Source organism: Epinephelus lanceolatus, chromosome 21, assembly GCF_041903045.1.
Source record: "Epinephelus lanceolatus isolate andai-2023 chromosome 21, ASM4190304v1, whole genome shotgun sequence".
Taxonomy (NCBI): Eukaryota; Metazoa; Chordata; class Actinopteri; order Perciformes; family Serranidae; genus Epinephelus; species Epinephelus lanceolatus.
Window position 1 is genome coordinate 27,823,339 of NC_135754.1, and position 26,194 is coordinate 27,849,532.

General features: G+C 42.6%; 1 protein-coding gene across 2 annotated transcripts; it reads right to left on the reverse strand.

The window, feature by feature from the left end:
- Nucleotides 1-2,089: 2,089 nt before the first annotated feature.
- ldb3b (LIM domain binding 3b) lies at nucleotides 2,090-24,445 on the reverse strand. 2 transcript variants are annotated; one of them, XM_033611292.2, is made up of 10 exons: nucleotides 24,320-24,445; nucleotides 23,768-24,118; nucleotides 19,489-19,640; nucleotides 17,784-17,859; nucleotides 12,085-12,107; nucleotides 8,600-8,797; nucleotides 7,616-7,639; nucleotides 4,871-5,040; nucleotides 4,723-4,759; nucleotides 2,090-3,280 (listed from the first exon to the last, which is right to left on the reverse strand). In XM_033611292.2, the coding sequence occupies exons 2-10, from the start codon at nucleotides 23,861-23,863 to the stop codon at nucleotides 3,184-3,186; spliced, it is 873 nt and encodes a 290-aa protein (XP_033467183.1). In that variant the 5' UTR covers nucleotides 23,864-24,118; nucleotides 24,320-24,445; the 3' UTR covers nucleotides 2,090-3,183. The 2 variants fall into 2 exon arrangements, with proteins under 2 accessions (XP_033467183.1, XP_033467184.1); XM_033611293.2 differs by lacking the exon at nucleotides 7,616-7,639.
- Nucleotides 24,446-26,194: the final 1,749 nt, after the last annotated feature.

The window sequence follows — 26,194 nt, forward strand, 5'->3', positions numbered from 1 at the left end:
AGATGCCGCTCCTCATGAGGAACACATTTGCCACAAGAACCCATACTTCCGGTTATATAGATTTTCCGCCATTTTGAATTTTTTGAAGAACACTTAAAATCGATCTCTTCCTAGGAAGTTTGACCGATCTGCATGAAACTGGGTGAACATAATCTAGGGACCAATATCTAAAGTTCCCTCTTGGCAAAAGTTGGAAAACTTACTAAAACTGAGCTTCTATAAGGCAATGAATATTGTGGAAGGCGTGGCTCATCACATAAAGGTGTATAACATCTCAAGGGTTTCACCCATCACCACGCAACTTTGTAGGCATATGACCACACATAATCTGAGGGGACCCCTCCATTATTGACTCCATCAAAAAAATGGGCGCCAGAGAGCTAATTTCTTATCTAGGCCTAACCGCCACATTGATTTTTACTAAACTTGGTAGATATGTAGAACAGGACGCCTCAAGGTGACTGGAGAAATTTAACTCTAATTGGCAACTGAGTGGCGCTATAACAACAGAAAAATGCTTAAAAATGGCTAAAATGCGACCGATCACTGTGGCTCCCCCTGTGGACCAATGTTTGTTTGTTTTTTTTTTCTAATTTTTCATTTGTCATGGTCAAGTCATGGTATGGTGTGCTGCTGCAACAAGGGCTAGCTGCACCTTTCCCATGTGAACTACCAGTGTGCCCCACTTTTAAGTCAATACAACATATAAACACTTGAACTATCTGCCTTTCAACGTGTTACCTCAACTACTAATGTACAGTTTTAGCCCACTAACTATCCCACTATTGGCAATGGTACTACTGTACTTTCAATAAATCAATCGTACTATCAATTTCACAAAACTCTGTCTGAATACATTGCTCTTCTTAATGGGTTCAGTTGACTATTTAATCTGCAATTTCCTATGACCTGTATCCCAAACACACACCATGTGAAACTACATGGGCAACTGTGCACTCAAGGGGTATGGACTAGTTGTTTATGAACAGCAACAAATCTCTCTCACAAGTAGTGTGTCCAGTTAATAAAGGTCTTTATTTCAAGTCATGTATTCATTCAACAAAAACAAACTCCATCCACTTAAAGGTGTTTTTTTGTTAAACCCTGAAGTACTAAGCTTCAGTTCAGGGGCGGAACCAGATGAGAAACATGCGGGGCTCTGCCCAAACCTAGGGGGGTCAGGGGCATACTTCCTTGGGGGGATTTATTTCCCATTTATAGCAGGTATATGCATCATTTTTTCAAGTAATTTTAGGTAATTTTAGGTAAAAACCTGTACATCTTTCGGCTTTAGCTTCTAAATGTCTTTGTCTGTTTAACCTGTTGTTGCTGCTGAGTCAGTTTGACATCCTGGATATATCCTTCAAACACAGACTGTAGACCCCTGTGTCTGCTTCTCTCTGGAATCACTGTTTCCGAAAATGCTCCATGCTTACTCCGACAGCTTGTTGGACCATCACAAAGGGGCGGAGCTTAGTGAAAAGTCATTTTGGCATGAACAGTGTTGCTAATCTTGAAACCTTATTTTGTGAAGGCCTTTGCACACCATGTCTGGTACTGAACCCCAAATTGTCCTTGGTGGCTGTTCCATCGGTGTGTGAGTGCGAGTGAATGGTTCCTGAGTACTCTGTATGGTAGCCTCGGCCACCAGTGCCAAGTGCAGTCCATTTTACCATCTTGCATTTGGCACCCCGGCTACCTGAAGGGGCTGAGCTGTCCTCCCTCTCTGTGAGCTTCATCCTCCATGACACCCTCCTCCTCGTCAAGATCATCCACCTGATTATTACTATCTGACCTGCTAAGGGTAGGCTGTCTGAGATAGGGAATACTACTGTGTGCCCTGTTCCTCTCTCTTGTTGCAGATGTATTTGTCCTGAAGGTGATGCCACTGTCAAAAGCTGTTAGATGCTCTTTCCTGCAAAGTCAAAACATCCCCTCTGCCATACCTACAGCGCTGAAACTGACAGGAAATGGGACTCACTGATTGAGGAATCAATCATGACACTACGCCATGCCCCCAGTTTTTGATTCTCAAAATAAACAGTGACACGTTCATGTCATTTGTGAGTTGACAACGGTTCACTCAGCCTTATGGTTTTAAGAAAACATTTATTCACATTGATATAAGTACATTTTTGAGTGCATTTTTTTTACATACTGTATTTGTGCATTTAGGTAAATCTCTATGTGTGTATTTGTCCTTATGTGCCTTCTCACAAGCATGCTTAGTGTTAAAATCCATAACTCATTGTTAATGCGGTTTATGTACTAAAAGAAATATCAGTTCTGCATTTTCACTATTTTTTTGTACAATTTCCCTTTCGTTTAGGAGAGACAGAGCCAAAACAAACAGGAAACAAAGAGAAAAACCCATCGACGTTATATAAAGCTGGACAACGCGTCTCCGTTTCCTCCCGTTGCACAAAAGTGAAGCCAGAATATCTCGGATATGGGTGCTGTGCATCCTGCGCTTGTAAAGTAATTTGGAGCCAGCGTCTGCGCAGTAACGATCTCTGCATTATCGAGTTCCTGCCATCTGAGCCAATCATGAGTAGTGCCATTGATCCTGAGCACACTGATTGGCACACACAGCTGTCAATCATGATGTGACCCCCCCCCCCCCCCCCCCCATATTATAGCATTAAATAACTTATCAAAACCAAACTTAGCATTCAAATGAACACATTAACAAATATCAGCGCAATAAGAAGTACCGAAAAATGTATTTGACGTGTACTTTGATCTTTTAGTTTGGCTAATGTCCTATCTGCTAACACGGAGGGAGCAGGGTTATGATCCATACTGCAGCCAGCCACCAGGGGCAATCAAGATGTTTCGGCTTCACTTTTGGGGAGCTGTTACGGCGCGCCCATCTTTATATACAGCCTGTGGAAAAACCCAAATGCGAGATCAGGTCTTAGCAGCAGACGGATACATTTAACAGGTAATATTGAGCTTATGAACACGTAGCATTCTCACACTAACAGTTTGTATCTCACATTCTACTAATCTAAGCTACAACACTATCTCACATTCCTGAGGAGTTTCCTCCTCTTGCTGCTCTTTTTTTTTTTTTAATCCCTCCATAATTTATCCCCTTCTCCTGTCAACTCGTAGGCTTTTTGTCCATGTCTTCCTTCACATGTCCTCCTCCTCCCCATCTCTCATTATTTCCTGCTTTCCTTAATTCTGGACATTGAGGATCTGTGCAGACAGTCCATTGTGCCAGTTCTTCAGCTTGGCAAAGCGGGGCCCTTTCACCTCCGACTCAAACTTCTCTCTGGTGGTGTGGAAGATAAGTCGTCAGTAGTTCACCAGCAGGAAAGCAAATAAGCATATTTCTCAAAATGCAGGGCTGAAGTTATGCTGTTTGCAAAAGTGAGTCAACTGACATCCTCTTTTAATGAACTTTAATAAAAAAAAACAAAAAAATTTCATCATATTTGCTGAAGCTGTGACTATATCCTGTCAGTAATACATGAAACAGATAATCTGAAAAATCATATCCTTTTGGCGTCTCCTTGTGCTGCTAATGGTATTTGCAAGAATCCACAGAGTGTGAACGAAAACAAAAGCTTGGTCACATTCCCAAGTCGTCAAATATCAGCGCTTTGTCAGTGATTTAAGCGTCAGATACCAACGCACAAAGGCACCTTCTATGGCGGTATAATACGCATGGGGCGGCGTTAGTTGTTGACACAGCAGCCAACAAGGAAGGCGTCAATGTACAAAGGCACCTTTGGTGACATGATGAAATGTGCCAGCCGCTGTCAACTATCGTAGTATAAAGAGCGAGAGAGTCCGTGTAGGGAAGGCGGGAGGGGAGGTGGACGGGTCAAACGAACATCAGATCTTCACCCGGGAGCCCGCTGATCATTTTCAATGTGAAACCAAAAGCCAGTGGAATTATTTTAATAACAACGTAGTATGCAAATATGTGTAGCAGGCAATAGCATGAAATATGTCAATATGTGACGTTACCTTAAAAGTTGCCGGCAGTCGGCCCAGTAAATTATTTTTTCTCCGACTCCAGCTGCTGTGAGAGGCAGCAAAACATCCTTTCATTTTATAGTTACAGTTTACTAATAAAACTCTCCACAGTATGAACAGTGGTTACATGAGCCTCAAAACCAGCCACAACTCAGCCCTGAGCAGAGTGACCGTCCTCTATTGACCAATCAGACTGCAGAGTTCACAGCTCCACCTTTTAGTACCTGATCTGTGTGCTAGGTACCCCAACAGAGGGGGGACCAAACATGGGGACGGTACAGAACGGTTCCATTGGTACCATCCACAACTTTTCACAGTGGAAACAGAAAAACAGCGAACCGAACTGAACTGTACCGTACTGTACTAATCGGTGGAAACAGGGCTTTAGTGATTGCTTATGCTGCTAGAGCAACATACACTGTCATGTCTTTCCCAAGGAGAGGTAAATCGGTTTTCCTGAAAGCTGAACTGAACCGAACCATACTGCTCAGTGGAAACAGAAAAGAAGTGTATCGAACTGTACCGTACTGCTTGGTGGAAACGGGTCTTTTGTAGATTGGTATCAGCTGCCATTTGGAGCACCACGAATGGGCCAGAGGAATATGATTTTTTTTTCCACGCATGATCTGTGTTGTGTACTGACAGCTTCAGCAAATATGACAAAAAGTTTTTTTTTATAAAAAGTGACCCACTGTAGCTTTAAAGTGCTCTCACTTTTTTTCCACGTCTTACCTTGACCTCTGCAGGGCTTCCTCGTCTGGGTCTTGCACTGCATGGAGAGAAATAAATAAAATTTGGTGAGTATGGAAAAAAACTAGAGTATCCAAAATATCAAGAGAGAAGGTAGGAAAGGAAGAAAAGCAGGAGTCAGTGTACTGACGGTATTCAGTTCCAGTGATGTGGGCCAGCATCCTGAAGCTCCTGGACTGCAGGTTGGCAGCACGACGAGCCCAATCAGACATATCCTGGTTTGACTCTCCTGGCCTGATCACTGCCTGGTAAACCGGAGACGCACAGTCTACCACAGGGTCCTTGACAGGCAGAGCTCCACTGCAGGGAAGAGAGGACTGTTTGAGTCTATGGTATGTACTCTATTTAAAGCCCCCACATGTATTAGATGATCGTAATGTACTAAATGCCCATGATGTATGTACAGTAGGGCTGAGACGATACGCTTAATTCCTGATCCGATACTAGCAGAACACCAGGGTGCCCATTCGCCTTGTGTTGCAAATTTTAAGTACTGCATTTTGATATTACAATGTTGTGATTTTTGTTCACTTTTTTTAACGCCAGACCATGGGAAAAAGTTGAATCATACACTTCTAGAAACTTCATATCATGAGGCAGTTTCCAAAAACACTACACATCTAATGTTTATTTCAGCAGCATCATATTCTGCATAGAAAAGCAAATGAACTAATGTTTTATGTTTAACAATTTTATTCCAGTAATGTCTGAAACGTGAGCAGAATGAATTTGTGTTTAAACTGTTAGCAGAAGAAAATTTAGGTGTATTCGGCATTCATCAATATGTTAGTAGCTCTGATCTTTTCGTAGGTACTAAAAAGATCTACACCTGCTTCTGTATGCTCGTAGTGTTTGCACAGAAATATTATTATATATTTTATTATTATAAATGACAATTTAAATTTGTTTTGTGCTCTGTTATGTTTACAATACGAAGATACCTTTAAAAACATGTAAGTTAAACATGACAAAAGATTAGAAATAAAACACATTTAGATGAATTACCTTGACTCGCGCTCCTCCTCTGCCCTCTTTACGCACTGCAGCCCCAAACTGATTGTTTTTGTATAGTGGTCACTGCAGTGGACAGCTATGTAAAAGCCATTTTCTTGTATATGCATGGGTTTTGATGCTTTAGTGGCATTTAAGTCACTTAAGTGGACCCTAGTGTGTCATGCCATACACTGCCACCCACTGGCCAGGTGTTGTCAATGCAGCACAAATCTTTCAAAACCAAGATGGCCGACAGAATGCAAGAAATGTTGTGTAGCTCAAGAATGTCTTGCTAGTCCTTCTGTAACAGGAGACCCTGGCAGGTAAAATAAATCTGGTAACATCAAGTAACATCTAAGGAGTGAATATTGATTTAATGTTGTGAGGAAATTACAATTAATCATCTGGCATCACTGGCTGTATTTCAACTACAGTTACTAATGTCACTGCAGCTTTGTTGTTCTTGATAATCTGCAGTGACTTTTTTGGCTGTAAATCAGTTGATTTGAGTTATTAGAATGTAATGTATATGTAACAAACAATATTTTTGTTTAGAGTTGAATGAGGGGAGAAGCTGAGGAGTCAGGAGCACCTGAGTGACTGCGTTTGCATGGCATTAATGTGAACGCACTACAGCCTAAACATAGACTCTTTTTTGATTGGTTTGTATTTTTTTAGTTAGATTTTTTAGTTGTTTAACATTTCCATCCGAGTGGACATGTGAAAAACTCCCTGAAAAAGACATGTTAAGAATGAACTTCATAATTTGTTTTTCTTGCCTAAAGAGGAATAAAAACACTTGACTGAAGTCGTAATAATTCCCAAAGGCTATGACATGTGGTGTCCCACAAGGGAGTGTTTTGGGTCCACTGTTGTTTTTAGCATACATTAATGATCTGAACTCGGCATGTGCATGTGATTTATTTTTATATGCGGACGATGCTGCATTGCTGGTATCTCTGCTGGCTTTCTCGTTTTGGCTTTGTTTTGCTGGAAGCAGATGTGATGTCACTCATAGATTACCTCAATAAAAGTGCCAAATTATTTCTATCTCCACAGTTGAATTAGACTATGTCAACTCAGGCATTAGAAATCAAATAAAACAAATAAATTAATAAAAAATGCAATATCTAAGTGAGTTAATTTTCTCCCTGCCTTTTTCCTAATGGAACATAATTTTATTGAATCAGATTCAATTTCATTATGGGCAGTTATTACATTAAGACCAACAGTTGCATTGTTGTTGCTTTACACACACACACAGTCTGTTCATTGTTTATATAAATACTACCACTGCACTGTCTTTGTGCTGTCCTGTTGTTCCAGGCTGAAGGTAGGCCTACCTGTACCGTAGTGTAGATACTGGAGTGAGTTTACACAGCAACATGACTGGATAGAGGTTTTTAATAAGTGTTAGAAAAGTGACTGATCGAGCAGTAGTCGTTTGAAAACCTGCAATTGGATACTCAGAACATTCCCATGCCGTGAAATCGCATCAGGTTCCCAAGGCTGTGACGATATTGGCTATTTTTTAGAGGACTCAAACAGAAAAAAAACCCCTCAACACAACTCACACTGTCACACTTTGACCAAAGTACCTCTAGGTACTTCCAGATACATAAGACAACCCCTGGGTTAGTGAGTTTGACCATTATACAGTATGGTTAAACACATAAAAACACTTTAAAATGGACAAATACAGGATGTAGAATTTGCAAACATTTTTATCATTATATTAATTATAATCATATTAATATTTAAATATCTCAGGATAATATTAGTATATGAGACACACAGAGCAACGCACAAGCTGCTATAAAATCAGACAAAGGAGACGCGTATGAGGAGTGGCGGGAGAGGAAAGGAGTGCTGCTGTACTTACGCCAAGGGGGAGCCCGCCTCCTCACTGAGGTCACAACCAGGAAGGCAGGATGGGCATGGATGGGTGGATGACAGCACAGGTGTGGTTGTTTTTTGTTTGTTTGTTTGTTTTTTTGGGTTGTGGATGGAATGAGCAGAGGAAAGTGGGTGAAAAGCACGGAGGAGTACATGGCACAGACACAGACAACATGGAAAAGCCCTGTAGCAGCAGGCTTAAATGTTCAAAAGCTGATTTATGCTTTGTAGAAAATGATCTTTTGAGAGTTGATTTGACCAAATGAATAAAAACAAGATATTTTCTCACTTTTCACTGCTACAGATATCCACCTTGTCTTTTATTTTTGTAGAACATTTACACTGGAAACTACATGCACGACTTAGTTGGTTCCTGCATGGAGTGTAAAGAGATTGACGCTGTTTTTGGAAAACACAAGTTGCTGAATTCCTTGACGTTTTTCCAAACAACTTTTAATGTCGGGGCTTCAGGACACTTGGATCACTACGGACGAGCAGTATGGAGATATTTTGTGGTTTCAGTTATGTGTTTTTGGACGTTTGAATCTGGGGCGCCATAATCCTCCATTAGGTGGAGTTGCGTTGCTACCCCCCTCTCCCTGCAAGTGTTGTGAGGACTCTAAAACTTCACCTGAGCCTCCATCGGCATGAGGGTGACCAGATAATGGGTGAATTTTCATTTTTGGGTGCACTATCCCTTTAATACAGTGAGTAGCACAAGCACAATTCCTTTCACCGCCATTATATTTTTGGTGGAGTAGAAATCTTCAAGATGGATGTATCAATATATTTGCAATAAAACCTGAACTATCTACATAGCTGGATACCACCAGTGTTAAGTGAGAAAAGTATGGTTGTTTTTTGTAATTTGAGTGAACTGATCCTTTAATTTCTAATCATGTGGGCTGGTTTGATCAGTTTGATATAAAGTGTGAGCGGAGAGAGTGCCAGTTTGGTTGTGTGACCTCACCTGTCGTGTCCCTTGGCCTGCGACTGCCCTGCGATGGCGTCCATGATGGCGTCCTGTGAGTACATGCTGATTGGTGTGTTGTACTGGGCGTGAACAATGGTGGCCTTTCCTCCCGGACCCCTCACTTCAATGGGCTTGTGGGTGGACAGGGCCGAGTCTTTCAGAGCAATAGGGTTGAAGCTGGGGGTGTACTCCACACTGTCAGAGTCGGGTGGGGTCAGAGGTCAGTGACGAGGAGGTGGGGAGGTTTCAGGTGTGAGGTCAACAGATGGGGGAGGAGAGAGGAATTTGAGAGGAAACAAACAACAGTGAAAACACCAAACCGTGTCAGCATGTAGTACCGCAGCTGACAGAGAGGTGGAGCTATTGTACCACTCTATCTTAGCTTGTAGAGGGCTGCAATGTCTGAACACAACTACATTCTTGATTAGGTGATGGACACTGTTGTCTCAGAGTGCAATGCATAAAGAGAACGGATGAGTTACAGCAGAAAATTAACATTCTTCATAAAATGTATTACGACTGGTGAAACAGAAACACTTTGCTCTCTCCTTTTTAAAGTCACTATGCGCTTCTGACTTTGCACACCCTGATGGTAGAAAGGATCCTAATGACTCATGTATACTCAACAGCAGTAGTCCAAAGAAGTTCAAAGCATGCTAACACATTGCAACACCCATCAGGCAAAACTGTCAGGACCACAGGGCTGATTATCTGCACAATTCAAAAGACACACAGTGAAATACACACACTACACTACTGTCAAACATGGATGTATGAAGGACAAACAAATCACCAATTCATGCATTTATACACAGTAATACACAGCAAATTCATTTATATTCACAAAATTAATATGAGAGCTGAAGAGGACCAGCAGAGGTGGAGAACACAGGTTGATATCATAGCAGCGTATGAGTTCAATTTTACACTCTTTACTTAAAGGGACAGTTCACCCTCAAATCAAAAATACATACTCTTCCTCTTACCTGTAGTGCTATTTATCAGGCTTGATTGTTTTGTGCTGAGTTGCTGAGTGTTGGAGATATCGGCCGTAGAGATGTCTGCCTTCTTTTGAATATAATGGAAGTAGATGGCACTCGGCTTGTGGTGCTCAAAGCGCCAAAAAACTACAAATGAAAAACCCAACAGCAATGTCTCTTTCCAGAAATCATGAACCAGTTACTCAAGATAATCCACAGACCTTGTTGTGAGCAGTTTCATGTAGGAACTACTTTCTTGCTACCAAACTACACCCGCCAGCGTGCAGAAGAAAGCGTAATCATGGACGAGAGGCCCGTGCTGGTGACAGCGTCCTCATCGGCTGAGCTGTAACGTTGGCTAGCTCATTGGTGGATGCACACTTCCCTCTGCGCAATGATACTGTGTGCAAGAAAACAGTTCCTACCTGAAACTGCTCACAACAAGGTCTGTGGATAATCTTTAGTAACCGGGTCAGGATTTTTGAGAAGAGACATATGAGTTAAATGTATTTTTTTGGCGCTCTGAGCACCACAACCAGAGTGCCATCTAGTTCCATTATATTGGAGAAAGGGCAGACATCTCTTTGGCCTATATCTCCAACTGGGGCTGACCCATTGCTTTGAAACTTCGATCCGCACTACGGTAATTGACGCCTAATCAGTATCTTAATGTGTCAAATTTTGTTCTGTTTTTTCACTACCAAATTTGTGGAGGAAAGTGAAGGGAGGTGGCAAGTGTCTTACACATACAAGGCCAGTGTTCTCGGCGTATTGGTCCCTGGCTTTAAGCGTCAAATTGACCAATGGCTAAGTCCCACCCTCAAATGCGATGAACCAATCACAGTGCGTCTAGCCATTCCCATACACTCGGACATTCTCTGCCTGGACGTTCATTGAAATGCATTACAGGAAGTCAGTTTTGTTTGGTTTTATGAACTTTTTCGGAGATTTGAAGTTTAAAAATGGTCAAACGGTGTGCATGGGGTACATGCAACTCTGACACAAGGTATCCTGAGAGGCTGGGCGATGAGGTGTATTTTTTACACTTTAAACCACATCTCAACCGAGAAAAGTGTCTCCTTTTTTAAGTTGTGCGGTAACGTTAGACCACAACATCAACTCAACGTGAATAAGATTAACAATGATGTCTACATTTCTTTTAAGGTAAGTCAACATTGTGTTTGAGGCAACACATTGTGACTTTGCTGGAAAGAAATATAAAGTTATCTTTAACATCTCTAGCTAACGTTAGCTAAAGTTAGCCTAACGTTAGCTCCTAGCTGCGTTGTTCATCGTGTCACCTTGTTTGCTGGGAGTTCATTAGCCTATTTTATTCTAGTTTTGTACTTTGGTGATCGTACATCATTGTTAGCTGTTGTCCAAAGGGCTCTAGTTAAGCTAACGTTAACTTCTGGAGCTTAGCTTCATTAATTTATGTAATTATCGCAGAGATAACAAAGGTTGGCAAACGTTATGCTGAATGATTCAATGTAAATACTGTAGCACCAAACTAACGGAGAGACACTCTTGGTAAAGATATTCTGAGCCAAAAACCTTAACTTCAGTGGCACTTTAACTTGTTGTCTTTGACGGCAATGAGATGCGGTTCACAAGCGTACACTGTGACCTGTAAATTTTGGCTTGTAATTTAAGCTTTTCATCGACCTTCTCAACAATAAAATGATGAATATATCCCTCCAATGCGTAGTTTAGGCCCTTTTGGTTACTTCTCAATGACATCTGATCGTTATGTCCCCAAAAGTCATCAATTGCCTCCTGTGAAATGTCGTGTACTGTGACACCTGCCATAGCGCCGGTCACTGAATGTTGATAGTTTGTGGAGTGAGTGGAGGGGGGCGTGGCTTAGCCATAGGTCCATTGGCAGTTCTGCGTTCTGCGGACCCCTTCAGGTCCTGTCGCGTCCCTTCGCGGTCCATCAAAGCTTAGAAAATTTGCCAGTAATTATCACTTACGCTTTGAAGCCCCTTAAATGGTTTTCGGGACAGCCCCTCTCACCAACACTTAGCACACCAAAATAATCTGATAAATAACATTACAAGTGCGAGGAAGAGTATGTGTTTGTGATCTTTGAATGAACTGTTCCTTTGAAAATAACGTTAATAATTTCAAATAAAAATAAAATATAATCTTTGTTAGGTTAGCAAAGTATCATTTTATGAAGGCAGGAAGAAGAAGGAAAAATAGAAAGTCATACAATGTACTCAAGTAGCAGTACCTTCAAACTGTGCTGAAGTACTGTATACTTTTTTTTTTACTTTCCACTTCTGTGAACCAGGTGCTGTTAATAACATGTTACCTGAAGAAACAAATGATCGACACACTGAGTATGATGTTACTGTTACATCTGGGCCTTCACATACATGAATGTATGTTTGACACAACTTCATTCCACGCCAAAATCACCAGTGACAGATCTGTTAAAACTCATTCTCTACTGGCACTTCATGCACATTAAATATGGAGAAATGTGATGGTACTGACTTTGCAGCTGTGTTTGCGATAACCTGAAACACACCAGAGAGGGACAGACAGACAGAGAGAAGCATGTAATGAAGGAAACCACCAGAGGTTATTTTAGTGACAACAATGGCACTGTGTGTGTTTGTAGGAAACTATCCAACGACAGCACTATGCTGTAATCCCATGAACAGGTCAGAATAGCAGCCATTTGTCATCACTGGGATATTTCCCAGCTTCCCCTGCATCACCAGGAGTGACTGACAAGAGCAGAGGCGCCCTAATCACATGACACAGACGCACATTTAGCACAGGACAGCCACAAATACACACAACGACACAAACACAACACATTCCACCTGATCCACTTGTGTCAGGACTGCAGCCGTTACATATAGACGAATCCGAGTAGACGAGCTGCCATTACTGCGGTGGCACCTCAGTTGTAAGCTTGTGTATAACACTGTAATGCATGTAAAGGATTTTACTTTTTAAATAGCTTTTGCCAAGAAGTCTGTCCAGCAGATCGTGTAGAACCGGTTATATGATATCGATTTTAATTCAGTTTAAACTGATGAGAAATCTTTTCTGGGCTGTGCTGTTACACAATCCTCTTGCCTGGGTCCAGACCTCTGAATCCAACTGCTCCACTGAGTTCGAACTGATTCGTCTGGCATCGTGACATGAAATGGTAGTCTCTCCATTTGCATAGAAAATGTTCCAAGCGCAGAAAGGGCGGGGTTAACGCTGCTGTCAAGTTTTGTCAAGCGGTGCGCCAGAACCAATCAGAAGTAATTACAATGGTGACGGCTATAGACAAAATAGATTGACTTTGACTCTCTTAAAACCCTAACAACACTATGATGTTGGTATGGCTATGCATCAGCGTGAAACTAACATCAAGTTAGATTCAGGCAGATATGTTGGTGTCTAGTGAGTGGTTAGGGAAAATCAAATTCCCTCCGCCACGCAAATCAGATGGATGCAGTGTCCGACTGAAGATGGAAACAGAGTGTAACAAGTTGACAGGTCAGTCAGGAACACTTTAGTCAAAGAAAACTTTGTTTCCATTTGCAGTATTATATTTGGCACTATGGCTCTGTTCTGGGGCCTCTCTGGTGCCTTTCCTAGGCCTACGCAGAAAGCCTCTTCCATGGAAAGCCTGAGGCAGCGAGAGCAAACCTCCCTGCCCTTCCATGTGCCTACATGGAAAGCCTGAGGCAGAGAAAGCAAACCTCCCTGCCCTTCCATGCGCCTACATGGAAAGCCTAAGGCAGTGAGAGCAGCAGCAAAGACCCCCCGGGAACAAAACAGAGCAGCATCAATGACAAACAGAAATCACATTGATAAGTCAGACACAGCTTAAAAAGGAGGAGCTGGGGTGGAGGCGGGTTGCAAAGCAGCTTGCAGAGAAAGCAGCAACAGTAGGCAGGCCAAAGTAGTTTAAATAGGGTGCCCTGAATGAGATTCACCAATTGGTTGCATAGAAAGGAATCATGTGATCTATCAGCTACATCGACGGTGCGATATAGCCCCAGGGATTATATTGCAGCCTGTTGCGCGGCTGCCGGCTGCAGGGCTCTCACTCAATACTAGATCAAATTCAAAAATCGATTTCCCCTTCAGTCACCTAAGTCGTTTTCATATCAGGTATGACTGATTTGTACCATGTCTGAGTATGATTGCCCCCCCACCTCCACTCCTCTGCTGCTCAGCTTTCACATTTAATGCTGTTCCGTAGCTAAGTACACTTTCATCATCATCTACCTGACATTTTTGCTACAGTGTAGAAAAGGGCGCCGCAGATGTACACTGCTGCTTCAGGGACTATCATCTGCTTCTGGCCAGAGGGGGAGCTCTCTACCACCCACTGAAGCTCTGACAGCAGGGTGGAGATTGCAGCGAAGCCTGATCTAAGTCTGTCCACAGTGGGCTGCGCTGCCATCTGATATAGAGACTCTTGCATAACCAGTTAAAAATGTCTTGTAGTCACATTAAATAGCAGTCCAGCTTTGTGTTATCGAACAGTTGCTGTTCATACTTGATGTGCACTGTACCAGAGTACATATGAACTTTACACAAGACCACCTTTTCAAGTGGACTTGGGCAAGCATACTTCCTTGTACACTGGTACATTGGTTCAAACACACTAATCAAACAAAGTGGACTTTGAGGTCAAGTGTACTCAGATCTGGGCCCAGGTCTCTGATGTGAAACCCCCATTAGAGACAAAAGAATGAGAAAATAGGTTGAAAAATACCAGTTTCCTATTAAATAATGCATTTCTTCCGATGACAACACAAGAAATTAAGGAGTCATGGTTTAAACCATAAGTTAGCAAGTAATTCCTGTCTGATTTAAATAGCTAATCGAACACACAGCACTTTCACATCAGTGGAGGTACGGTAATGTCATTTCATTCACTCTGGGCTTCATTCTCAAAGGCTGTGTCATAACCAGTTTCAAACTAGCGCTTTAACACCAACTATGTATTAAACTTCCTTCATCTGTCAGAGGGGACGAATGCCGACCGTGATTAACCATAAAATATCTGGGCTTTAACTGTCACTGTCACTGTAAATGTGCTCAGTTCTGCTCTCTTGTGCATAAATCAGCTGGTGTATTCGTCCATACAGTACATGGATGTGTTTAGGGTACAGTAGGTAAAGCGGAACGTGCTCAGCAGCACCTCACACGTGGGTCATCTCAACCGCAGAGAGAGGGAGTTATCTCAGGTTTGGCAGGAGGGCATCCAGGGGATTCAGGATGATGGAGTGTAACCGGAGCGGAACATTCCCTGACCAACAGCTGCTCTCCTGTGTAGGGGTGTGTGTGTGTGTGTGTGTGTGTGTGTGTGCACGTGGAATCAGGAGTCTCTATGGGCCCGGTGAGGTGGGGTCACTGGCATGATACTGCCGTCATCATCCCTGCATTCTGCCTGGAGCACGTTCCCTGACACCTGACTTACCGTTGGCCTTTTACTGTAAAGCAGCTCAGCTCCAGAGGGGAAACACATTAGTGAGGACTGATATCTGGATATGTCAGAGGCAATGCAGATCGCGTCCTTAATTAAGATCAAGTATTTCATGACTGACGCTTCACCCAAACTCATGTCATCCCACTGAGGAGAGTTCCGTCAACGGTGGCCTCAACTTAACTCCCACCACACTTTCTTCAGTGCAACACACAGTATAGTCAGGATACAGGCATTGCTGATTTTGCCTAACAGTCCTGGCAGAGATTACATAAACCAGCATGACACAAGCCTTAAATACCCAATAGTGGTAATGTGTGCTCCAAGTAACACCTGTTTTGACATGGTTGTTCTGTGTAAATATAAAAAGGTACAAATGACAAAACAGGATATTAAAGCTTTGATATTCTGTGTGATTGTTATGTCAGTAAATCCCCCAACTAACAAATATCGCCTGCGTAACAAAAGCCTGATATATCTTATGCCTTGGGGTCGCCAAGGGGTGGTCGTGGGGGGTGGCACCCAGATACAATCACCAGCCCCCTCACTGTTCCGTCAGCACGATAAACATAGGCACTAAAGTCTATTTTGATTTGACCCCACAAACACCGTCCTGGCCCTGTAAATACCCTGAAGCACCAATTGTGTATTAATCTGCGGCTGAAAATAGTCCCCCAAAAAATGCATTGTTTATTTCTGTTTGAGTGACGTTTGCTAAAAGCTACAGTGCCCAGCTGTTTAAGGAAATAGCGACCATGTTTACACGCACGCTAATATTCCAACATTATTCTGTATATGACAATATTCTGAATTTGATCCGGGTCGTGTAAACAGCATATTCCATTTGGATATTCTGTATTAGGCCTTTTTCTGAGTGCAGAATTTTCCTATTAAGACATGTGGGATATGGTGATATTATTCAGGTTTTAATAGCATTCTTTAGACATGTATAGAGTGCATACAGAATATGTCAGTTCGGTTTTTTACTGCGGTGTCTTGTCTGTTTATGGTTGGCTCTGAGCGTTGTCATAGATACAACATAGACAAACCAGAGGTAGAGATGCACGCCCCAAATAGAAGTCAACATTTCTGGTCAGACAATGAAACACACAGACTTATAAACATTATGAAAGATGTGGAATCAACATGTTTCTAAATGTGAAAAAATCACAACACTGATCTTTTTAAGAGGGCGGATGAAGGAATGAAAAATGGAAGTTGTGGGTGCACGGCCAAACAAGTCTGCCGTGCTTTACCTTACACACGAAAGACCAGCAGCTCTTGTGTTCTTGCGAGTTAGAATGACTGTTTTTGTCAATGGAGTCTGGTGGCTTTCAGATAACGGCTTCAGTTCCCCGTCAAAAAGCAGCGAAAGTCTTCGTAACATTGCGCACACCTAAACTGATATCGATTTTTTTCAGGTGGCTAAAAACTAACATGATGCATTGGGTTTTCTACCCAGAAATTATCGTAAACAAACTTTGTGATTCGGTCTTTTAGTTGCAGCTTGCGAATATTTAAATAAATAAATGACAACAAAGAAAAACAAAGGCTCTAGTGGCTGAGGGCAGACTGTAGCAACAAACTGTCACCTTCCTGTAACCCCGTTACTTATTTAACAAAAAGCCTAACCAGCAACTGGTTTTCCAGGCAAAACCGGATTTAAAACTCAGCGTCGGAGGACAGAGGGAGACGCATTCGCTCGAAGATAAAAAGCCTCAGAAAGGGATATCAGGGAGCTGAAACAGCAAAAGGAGTTCTTTAAAAAGATTTTTTGCAACATCATCTCCCTGGTTCCATGCCTGTAGTTTGATCTCCTGCTATTTTGTTACCTGGAGGCCGGCCAGGTATGTTTGTGTGTACGCTCCCGAAATAGTGCCACGTGTGAGGGGAATGACTGCTGGGGTGGAGATGGAAATGTTGAGTGTATTTTCTTATCACAGTCCCGGTAATATGAGGTTAAATGGGGACGGTGTGGTGTGTGTTTGCTTCATTCCTCAAGAGTGAAGGGCAGCACTTTTGTTAAGTTTTGTTACATCAACTATGGTTTTTGGCTTATCCCCAAAGGTGTTAAATCCTCTTCTCTTCGTATAACATAACTGGAGGTTATTTGTCACTGTGGTAACCTACCCCCGTGATGAAACTCCCTGGGTAGCTGCCGACACCTCTCCTAACTTGCCCTGCATCATCATCATCATCATCATCTCCAAGTTTCGGGAGAGTTAAGGCCAGTTGGGGAATTGTACTGCCCCTGCTGGCTTGGTGGAAATATGGCAGATGGTGTGGAGGAGGCAGGAGCTCTGATCAAGGTCGAGAGGAGCTCTGGATTTGTTTTTAAAAACTTGGAAGAGATTCCTTTTTATTCTGGAAAATGTCAGATGCCAGATTTCACTTTTTCTAACTCTTTAAAAAGATGGGAAAAGATCAAAATAGATGGACAGAAAAGAAAGCTACAATGTGAGATGAGAGTAAGGTATCAGCTTGTTTTATCTTCATTTCCTTTTCATGCAATTGTGGGTTTGTGGAGTTTGCTGACCTCTGACCTCAACACAGGCTCCCTGTAGTCACACTGTGAATATCTGACACTAGGGGGCTGCAGGACACCGACTCATGGCAACATTAAAGTATTGTGAAGATTATTCTCACAAACAGGACAGGAATGCAAAACACGTATAACAGACAAACTTTTGCAGATACACAGCAGGTGTTTGTGTTGATGGGTGCATTAGTATCATGGGGGTGTTTGTACCTTCTGGTGGGGGATGACTGGCATGGGTGAGTCCATTCTTGCAGCTGTTGTGGGAAATGCTGTAGTACGTCTTGATCTGAAAGTTAAACAATGAAACATCTCATTAAAATACACCGCTATGTCTTTCTTTGTATTTCTTTGTATATGTATTTCTTTCCACTCTGTTATTAGCAATTTTAAAGATATTTCACAAAAAAACCCCAGCCATTAACAAATCATGAGAACCAAGTGGGGTGTGTGTCTGTAGGTACATTTATATGATTGTTTTTAATGCACAGCCCCGACTACTTTAAACACGAAGGAACAGTTTTGTATTATAACAATAGCTGAATGACGCGGCCTTTTGCGGTCAACGGCAGCCATGTCCTTTGAAGACCGCATCAGCCAAACCAAATGGTATCTGAAATGGGAGGCTGTGGTCTGTGGAGGATTTCCTGGTTGCATCACCAGTTTTTCTCACCCCAAACCAGTGGTGTTATTGTCACCTAGCAACCAACTGCGCTTGACGAAAGAAGGAGTAAGTTAGTAAGTTAGTTAGCCCTAAATCATGGACGCAGAGATTGTTATTATATATATACTTTTAATTTAATACTTGAGATGATTCACCGCCGTTTGATATATTTCAGGCTGATGGAAAGTTTTCAGGTAAACTTATTAAATTAAGATTGTTTAAGCTGTGTGCTTTTAGCTAATAGTAATGCTAACAACAATTAACCGTTAGCTAGTTAACTTAGCTTAATATATAATCGTCACCAGCGTGCAATGCATCTTGGGATAGGCTGGGCCACGAAGGATTCATCCGTTGCATCCTCCAAATTCTGGGACAGAAGGCTGCTTTTCTCAGCTGTATTCGAAGGACCCTTCGAAATGGGACGGCCTTGGTCGCGCCAGTGTCTTCAGATGCAGCCTTCGAAGGCTGCAGCCCCTGAATTGAGACACAGCTAATGTGAATAGTACCTGGAGCACATTCAGTCTCAAAACGGTGTTAGTTTTGTTACGGTTTTCAGGCTGGACAACTTGTTTTTTTGAAACTGTGCGCAACAGACTTTGAGCTACGTTTTTCTCTCATTTGGTGTGTCAGAGGTGTTACCCAATCAGCAGTAACGTGTATATAAATAAATTTTAAGTAGATGTTCACTTAAGTATATTTTTTTGTTTATAATTTACACCTGCTTCAGCAATGGAAACGTACATTTCTCATGCCAATAAAGCCCCTTTGAACTGAATTGTATTAAGGCACTGCGCCTGCGTAACACAACAGGATGTTCAACGCACCACTGTTTCTGTTTAAATAAACGTTTGCTCCGTTTTGGGCTGAACACACCCCAGATTTCCCTGCCCCTCTCTCAGCTCAAATCCAACGGATGGTTGCTGGCTTTACGGCTGTTGCTCCAACTACAGATTGTGCTTTTGCGTTTTCGTTTGCCTGCTAACAGACACAAAGAGTATAGAAGCAGATCGAGCGAAAAACCCGCCCCTGTCTTTCGTTCTCAAATGCAGACCAAAACAAACAAGGAAGTGCTGGTAAAATAACTCAAGATTGCCTATTTCACATCTAAAATGCCTTCAGAGACATATTTAAGTGCACAGTTTAGCTGTAATATGAGAATTTGTGAACAGGAAGTGGGCACCGTACTGTTTCCTGTATTGTTCATTTTCACTTAAGTTTTATGGAGACGGGTGTTTTTGCTGTGAGTGTGTTTACTTCTGCATGGTGAGTGACAGTTTGTTGGTGGCCAACTTGATCTTGTTTTGGGCTTCCAGGTGCGTCATCCCCTCGGTGCTGACCCCATCGATGGCTGAGATGATGTCGCCCTGGGCCAGGCTGCCGCCCACTGCCTTGCTGCCCGGAGTTATCTATGGAGGGATCAACAGAGCAGGTCACACTCGGGGCACTGACACAGATTCCTCCGGAAACAAACACGTAACTTAAAACTTTTTACAGTTACACAAACATACACATATTACATTAGAGGGATATCTATGAATGCTGGAGAAATCTGCCAGGGGGAGGATAAGAAAGACACTGTAAACTGGGATGTAGCAGCTAACGCTCCAGAGTTATTCATCAGCTCTGCATCATCAAAACTCTTTTTTTCCAATTGTCAGCCGTATCTCGACCTTCAGCTGAATCACTGCGCTCCTGGCTCCGCTACAAAGCCAGATTTCAGTGCTTAAACTACACAGAGAGGAGGTTTAAGTGAGTCCGGAGGCCTGGGGCAAACATACAGTGTTAGGTCTAAGCTTACAGTCAACTCGTTAAAGAGTTAAAAATAAGCAGCGCTGTTGATGCCTGAGGCTTCACTGTGATTGACCCGACCGAGCCCCCCTCCATCCCCCAAACACACACATACACCACACCACACCCCTCCCACACACCTGCTACTGACATTCATCCAACACTTCCTTGTATCTATCTTTTTTTTTTTACTTAAATTAAAGGTCCAGTGTGAAGGATTTAGGAGACATGCTGGCAGTAATGGAATATAATCTTATAAGTATGTTTTCTTTAGTGTATAATCACCTAAAAATAAGAATTGTTATGTTTTCGTCGCCTTAGAGTGACCCTTTTATGTTTGAGAGATGAAGACAGATTATTCAGCTCCCTGTAAAAACATCCAGCTCAATGAACACTGAAGGAATTCTTACCGAGAGAACTTTCAGCTGGTTGCAATCTGCAGCCCTCACAGCTAGATGCCACTAAAAATCCCTCTAAATCTTACACGCTGGACCTTTAAGTCTTCCTTGCCACAATCCACATTTTAACTACTTTACTCCACATCGCGTAACGTCCTCTGTTCTGCTTCTTAAACTGTCACGCCCACCCTTGTTCCTCCTGTCCTCCTTTTCATGTCTGCTTTTGCACGTCAGTTTCTTCCTTTGAATTACAGTCATTGTGCGTGTGTGTGTGTGGGAGTGTTAGACTGTGAGTGAAGCAGACATGTAACACTGCCCCGCCACTCTGTCATGCATGTTTTCTATAACAGATGAGTGGAATAGGAACAGGAACAGGAAGTGGAAGTGTTTTTCTTGCGCATTTTATATCCAAACAATGTGTTATATCAGTCTATAGAGAGACTGGATATATTCCTACTTGGACCCATGGATTGTATGATAAAGATGGACGACATGCCAGCTCCTCAAAAGTGAAGCCAAAACATCTCGATCACCTCTCGGTGGTTGGCTGCAGCGTAGGTTATAAACTCCGCCCCCTTCATGTTAGCAGATGGGACGCATACTGAAACTAATAGATCAAAGTTTGTTTTTAATTTGTCATGTGATGCTATAAATGGGGTTTGTCGTCATGACTGTGAGCCAATCTGTGTGCTCGCGATTGGTCAGACAGGTAAACGAGCTGGAACTGGACACGGGGGGTGCCGTTGGGGGGTGGGGGGGGGTTGTGGGGGGAGGGTGTCGCCCAGGGCGCCATTTAGGCTAGAGCCGCCACTGACTGCAGAGATCGCTGCTGCTCAGACTCTGGCTCCAAATGATGTCACCAGCACAAGATGGCAGCGGCCCTGACATTCTTACCCTGACCTTAAACCCTGTCACTTACATTGCCTAAACCAAACCAATCCAACTGACAAAGGCAACGAGTGCTAGCCAATCAGAGTAAGGAGAGTAGGTCAGGTCATGCCTTCGCTATCCTAGGGAACGCTCTTGGATATTTTGGCTTTGTTTTGTGGGTGGCATTACGTGGAGACGGTCTATGCTTGGACCACGTACATGCTTCTGCCATCTGTTGATAGTGTCCAAGGAGATGATGCCTTAATGTTGCCTCAAGACAGCACGTTCATAGACTCCCGACAGCCCCACCAATAGTCATATAAAACAGGGGTTGGGATCACCAGAGGCCCCACGATACCATATTGTCACGCTACTTAAGTCATGATACAATATTATTGCGATTTTAACAAGTATTGCATAACATATGTTGCAATCTATTGTGATTTATTACCTTTTTCAACAGCAAGTTATGTTCCCAAAGGAAAACATCTGTTCAAAGTTTTCTGTCCGTTCATCTCAATCCTTTCTTTTTAATTTAGCAAAATATATCTGGTGGACTAAAAAAGCGATTGATTTGATTATTTTAGTGGGCTACTAAAAGTTAAATTGAGATTTTGCTCGTTTAGCAATTTACGTGATTAAAAAAAAAAAAGATACTTCGTCGCGATATATCCCGGTACTGTGCTGTATCGATTCCTCCCACCGCCTAATATATAAAATAACTGGACAGCAGAGAAACAGTTTAGTGCGTCACATATTTAATAAGCGGACCTGCAGCTTGGCTAACAAGATGTCAGGAATCCACTGCCTTCATTCCTCTTTCCTTTCTTAGTTCTTGGCAAAAGTAGGCCGAAATCCAAACCGCTGCGGTGTTACGTCAAACTGTAATGACACCCCGAGTTGTCACGTCAAGCTGTCGTGTTTTATGTTAACCTGTCAAAGCTAAGCAGAACCACAGGATGAACTCAAATCCAATGATACAATGTCATGGCGGACGCAGGTCAAAGCCCCCCCGCGGTTGCCTGAGACTAAGGGATCAGAGGACAACAGATGCCTGCAGCTGCGAATCAATACAATCACCAGCTGAGCATCAATCTGGAATAAAGGACGAGACTTAACGTCCGCACCTCCTCTACCGTCCCTCATCTCCCGAATCTCTCAAATCCCCCCATCCATCCATTCCTTCACAATGACGCTGTGCTCTCAATAGCTGCAGCTCCAAAAAGGTGAAACTGAAACTGAACTATAAGCGAGGGAAAAAGCTTACCAAAAGGTAACACAAGCTGCCTTTAGCTTCCTCGCTTCTGTCCTGTCCCTTTCCCACCCTTCTGTGTCTGTCCATCCACCTCTCCTCCAGTGCTATATAAAGGAAACGCTGTAAATACACCAGCAGTCCTGCCAGAGAGAAAGAGAGACACCGAGTCTCTCTGCTGCGGAGGTTAAAACTAGAGTGACACTTCATGTTGCCCCCTTTCTCTCCAGTCCCAATAATTAAAGGCATCTTTATATATGCTGAGAATGTCTGAGCGTGAGTGTTTATGTTCTTGTTATCACTCAGTTTCTTTAATAAATCACCCTCTTTGTCAGCTGGCATTTGCAGCACTGAAAGACGACTTTAACTTTGTTGTAGTTGATTATGTCTTTGTTAGGAAATCTATTTTGGAATGACATGTAAAAGATTTGATCGGTAAAATACGCCAATTATTCTGAAAAGAATCAGAACCCATTGTCTTGAATCGATGATACATGGAGCTGAAAAGTAGCTCCACTTTAACCGTGATTGATCTTGCTGATTACGACCTGTAAGTTCGAGGGAGGACTCTGTAAATGAAGTAAATATTATACTCATTTTCTTTTTTCCCCAAGAGCGATATTGCAGCAGCACGTCCACACCAGAAAAAAAAAAAGCTATTCTAGTCTTTCCACTGCTGCTCTATTCTTGAAATCTCTCTGGACATTACATCTGAGCCTCCCTGTCATCATCACATACAGCAACATTACATAACCGCTGCTCAGCTACTGCACACACACATACCTCGACACAAGCCTGATGGAGTTTAAACATGCAACACGTTATTGTCAGAGGTGATTTCCAGGTAAAAAGCTTAAAAACTGGGCTAAATCTGGCATGGAAAATAAACATTTTCGGACATGTAGGTTACCTTTAATTGTGTGAGGGACTCTATTTTACAGTGTCACTGGTGCTATAATAAACCTGCTTCACTTACAGTCGTTTAAATGTTGAAGCACAAGGTAGTTGTGACATACACATCTAAAAAAACACTCAGACTAATTTGGTCAACTTATATTTTCACCTGCAAATCACCAAATTGATTCTCACTCTGAAGTTAAAGGGCTCTGTGTTGACATCATGGTGCATTGTGTTAGTATCAGTGTATCATGTTGAAGACCTTCAGTTTCAGTTTAAAATCAGCTGTTTTTGTCACAACAGCATGTGAGAGTGTCTCTGTCCTTACCCTGGAGATGGTGAGTGGCATGTTGAAGTCCTTCCCTCCCTGTAGTCTGAAGCCCCATGGAGCGGGGCCATTCAGAGTCACTGTGTACGTACTCATCTTCGGTTAAACGTCAACACTCCTCCTGCTAACAACTCCGCTGGCTGTGTGGCTTCTCCTCCTGCTCGCTGTGTGCGTGTTCTCCGTCCTCTCCCCCTGCTATCCTTTTGTCCTGGCCGGCCTCTGTTGGTCGCTTCTCCTCCGTCAGCCCCTGGCTTCACTACCGTCTCTCCCTGTCAGCTCACAGTTCTCAGGACAAACACCCTGGACGAGTGGCGGTGACGGTGGGTGGGTGAGTCAGGTGCTGTGGGACCTCTGTGACACACACACAGGCATGCACACAGATACAGATATGTGTAGATAGACAGAGCCACTGCAGAACACTACACTTCTTTCTGACTAGAGCCACACAAAACAGCAAACCAAAAAACTCCCCAAACAATGCTCAAATTTAAAAAAGTGCAAACTCTAAAAAGTCAACTTCAAACTTATTATTAGGAGAGAAGAGGTTCTTGCCTGCAGAGTTGCTGAGGGCGAGGGACAGACAGCCTAAGAATAGCCGAGGTGAGCATAGACACAGGGGCCCTGGCCCTTATAAGGCCTGTAACACGAAGCCCCAGAATGCTTCACTGCCGATTCACATCGCCAATATAGACCCCTCTTACTGCAACACATTCTCCCTCTCTCTTTCTCCCTCTCTCAGTGCTATCAGTTCATGCTGCTAGCACCCTGTTATCCGTAATCTGTGCACTGATGTCATTCGCCTGTCGGTCTCACGCGCTTTCATTCTGCTCGAGAAAAGGAAACAACACATTACCTGCTGCTGTTTCCCTGGAAACCCCTCCCCCCCCACACACACACACACCAGGCTGATTGAGCTCTGTGTTTGTGTGTGTGTGAGATTCGGAGCAATTCAATTAGCAGCCACCCGCAGCTGCTGAGGTTAAGTGAACACAAACTGAGTCCGACATTGTTTCAAAGGTGGCGACAGACTTTTCTTTGAAATCATGACCTGGTATAATAGTGGCACAAGCACACACTGTGTAATTGAGAAGTTTATGCACAGTGTGATGCTAGGCACCTGATTTTAAAGGAGCAGTGTCTAGGATTTAGGTAAATTTAGCGGTGTAAAGCGGCGTGGAATGCAGATTTCAACCAGCTGAATATTTCTATTCCTTCAGTGTTCTTTGTTTAGGAGTTTTTTTTTTTACCAGGAGCTGAATTATCCACAGACCTGGACCTCTAAAAAGATAAGAGATGGTGTTTGAGCAGTAAGCCGGAATTTATACTTCTGCATTCAATCAACGCAATACCTACACCATAGCCTGATGTTCACCTCCCAGAAATGTAGCTACATGTTGCGGCGACGCAGACCTCCTGTCTATTTCTGTAAGCTGAAACCATTTCCCTCAGTGGAAACAAAGCTTTTATTTACTTTAATTTCACAGATAAGAAACAATAAATTGTGAAGACAATAAAGCCTCCACAAAAATAGCATTTTAAGTCTTGTGTATGATTTATCCTGGCTTCATATGAGCAGAGGAAATCTCTGCTTGTCGCTAGGCTAATTCATACAATGTAAAATTCCATAGGCTTGTGCTAATAACGTTAGCATGTTATATTTGTTTGGAAAACGTGTTTAGTATAAGACAGTTGTTTTGTCAGTGAACCTTGTGAGTTGTAAGGGAGCCAAATTTTGTAACGTTACCTTTGTTAAATGTTGCTGTTGTCCCTGGCTTCATATGAGAAGAGAGAAGTCCGCTAGCTGCTAGGCTAATTTATACAATGTAAAATGCCATAGGCTTGAGCTAAATACATTAGCATGACGTATTTGTGGGGAAAATGTGTCCAGATAAAGACAGTTGTTTTGTCAGTGAACCTTGTGAGCTGTAATGAAGCCGAATTTTGTAACGTTACCTTTGTAAAATGTTGCTGTTGTTCCTGGTTTTATATGAGTAGAGAAAGAAGTCCTAGCCGCAAGTCAGCTTCACTATAACTCGCAGCATTCACTTCTCTCTTCTCATATAAAACCAGGGACAACAGCAACATTTAACAAAGGTAACGTTACAAAATTCGGCTCCATTACAACTCACAAGGTTCACTGACAAAACAACTGTCTTATACTAAACACGTTTGCACAACAAATATAACATGCTAACGTTATTAGCACAAGCCTATGGCATTTTACATTGTATATGTATATACTCATATGAAGCCAGGATAAATCACACACAAGACTTAAAATGCTATTTTTGTGGAGGTTTTATTGTCTTCACAATTTATTGTTTCTTATCTGTGAAATTAAAGTAAATAAAAGCTTTGTTTCCACTGAGGGAAATGGTTTAGCTTACAGAAACAGACAGGAGATCTGCGTCGCCGCGACGTGTAGTT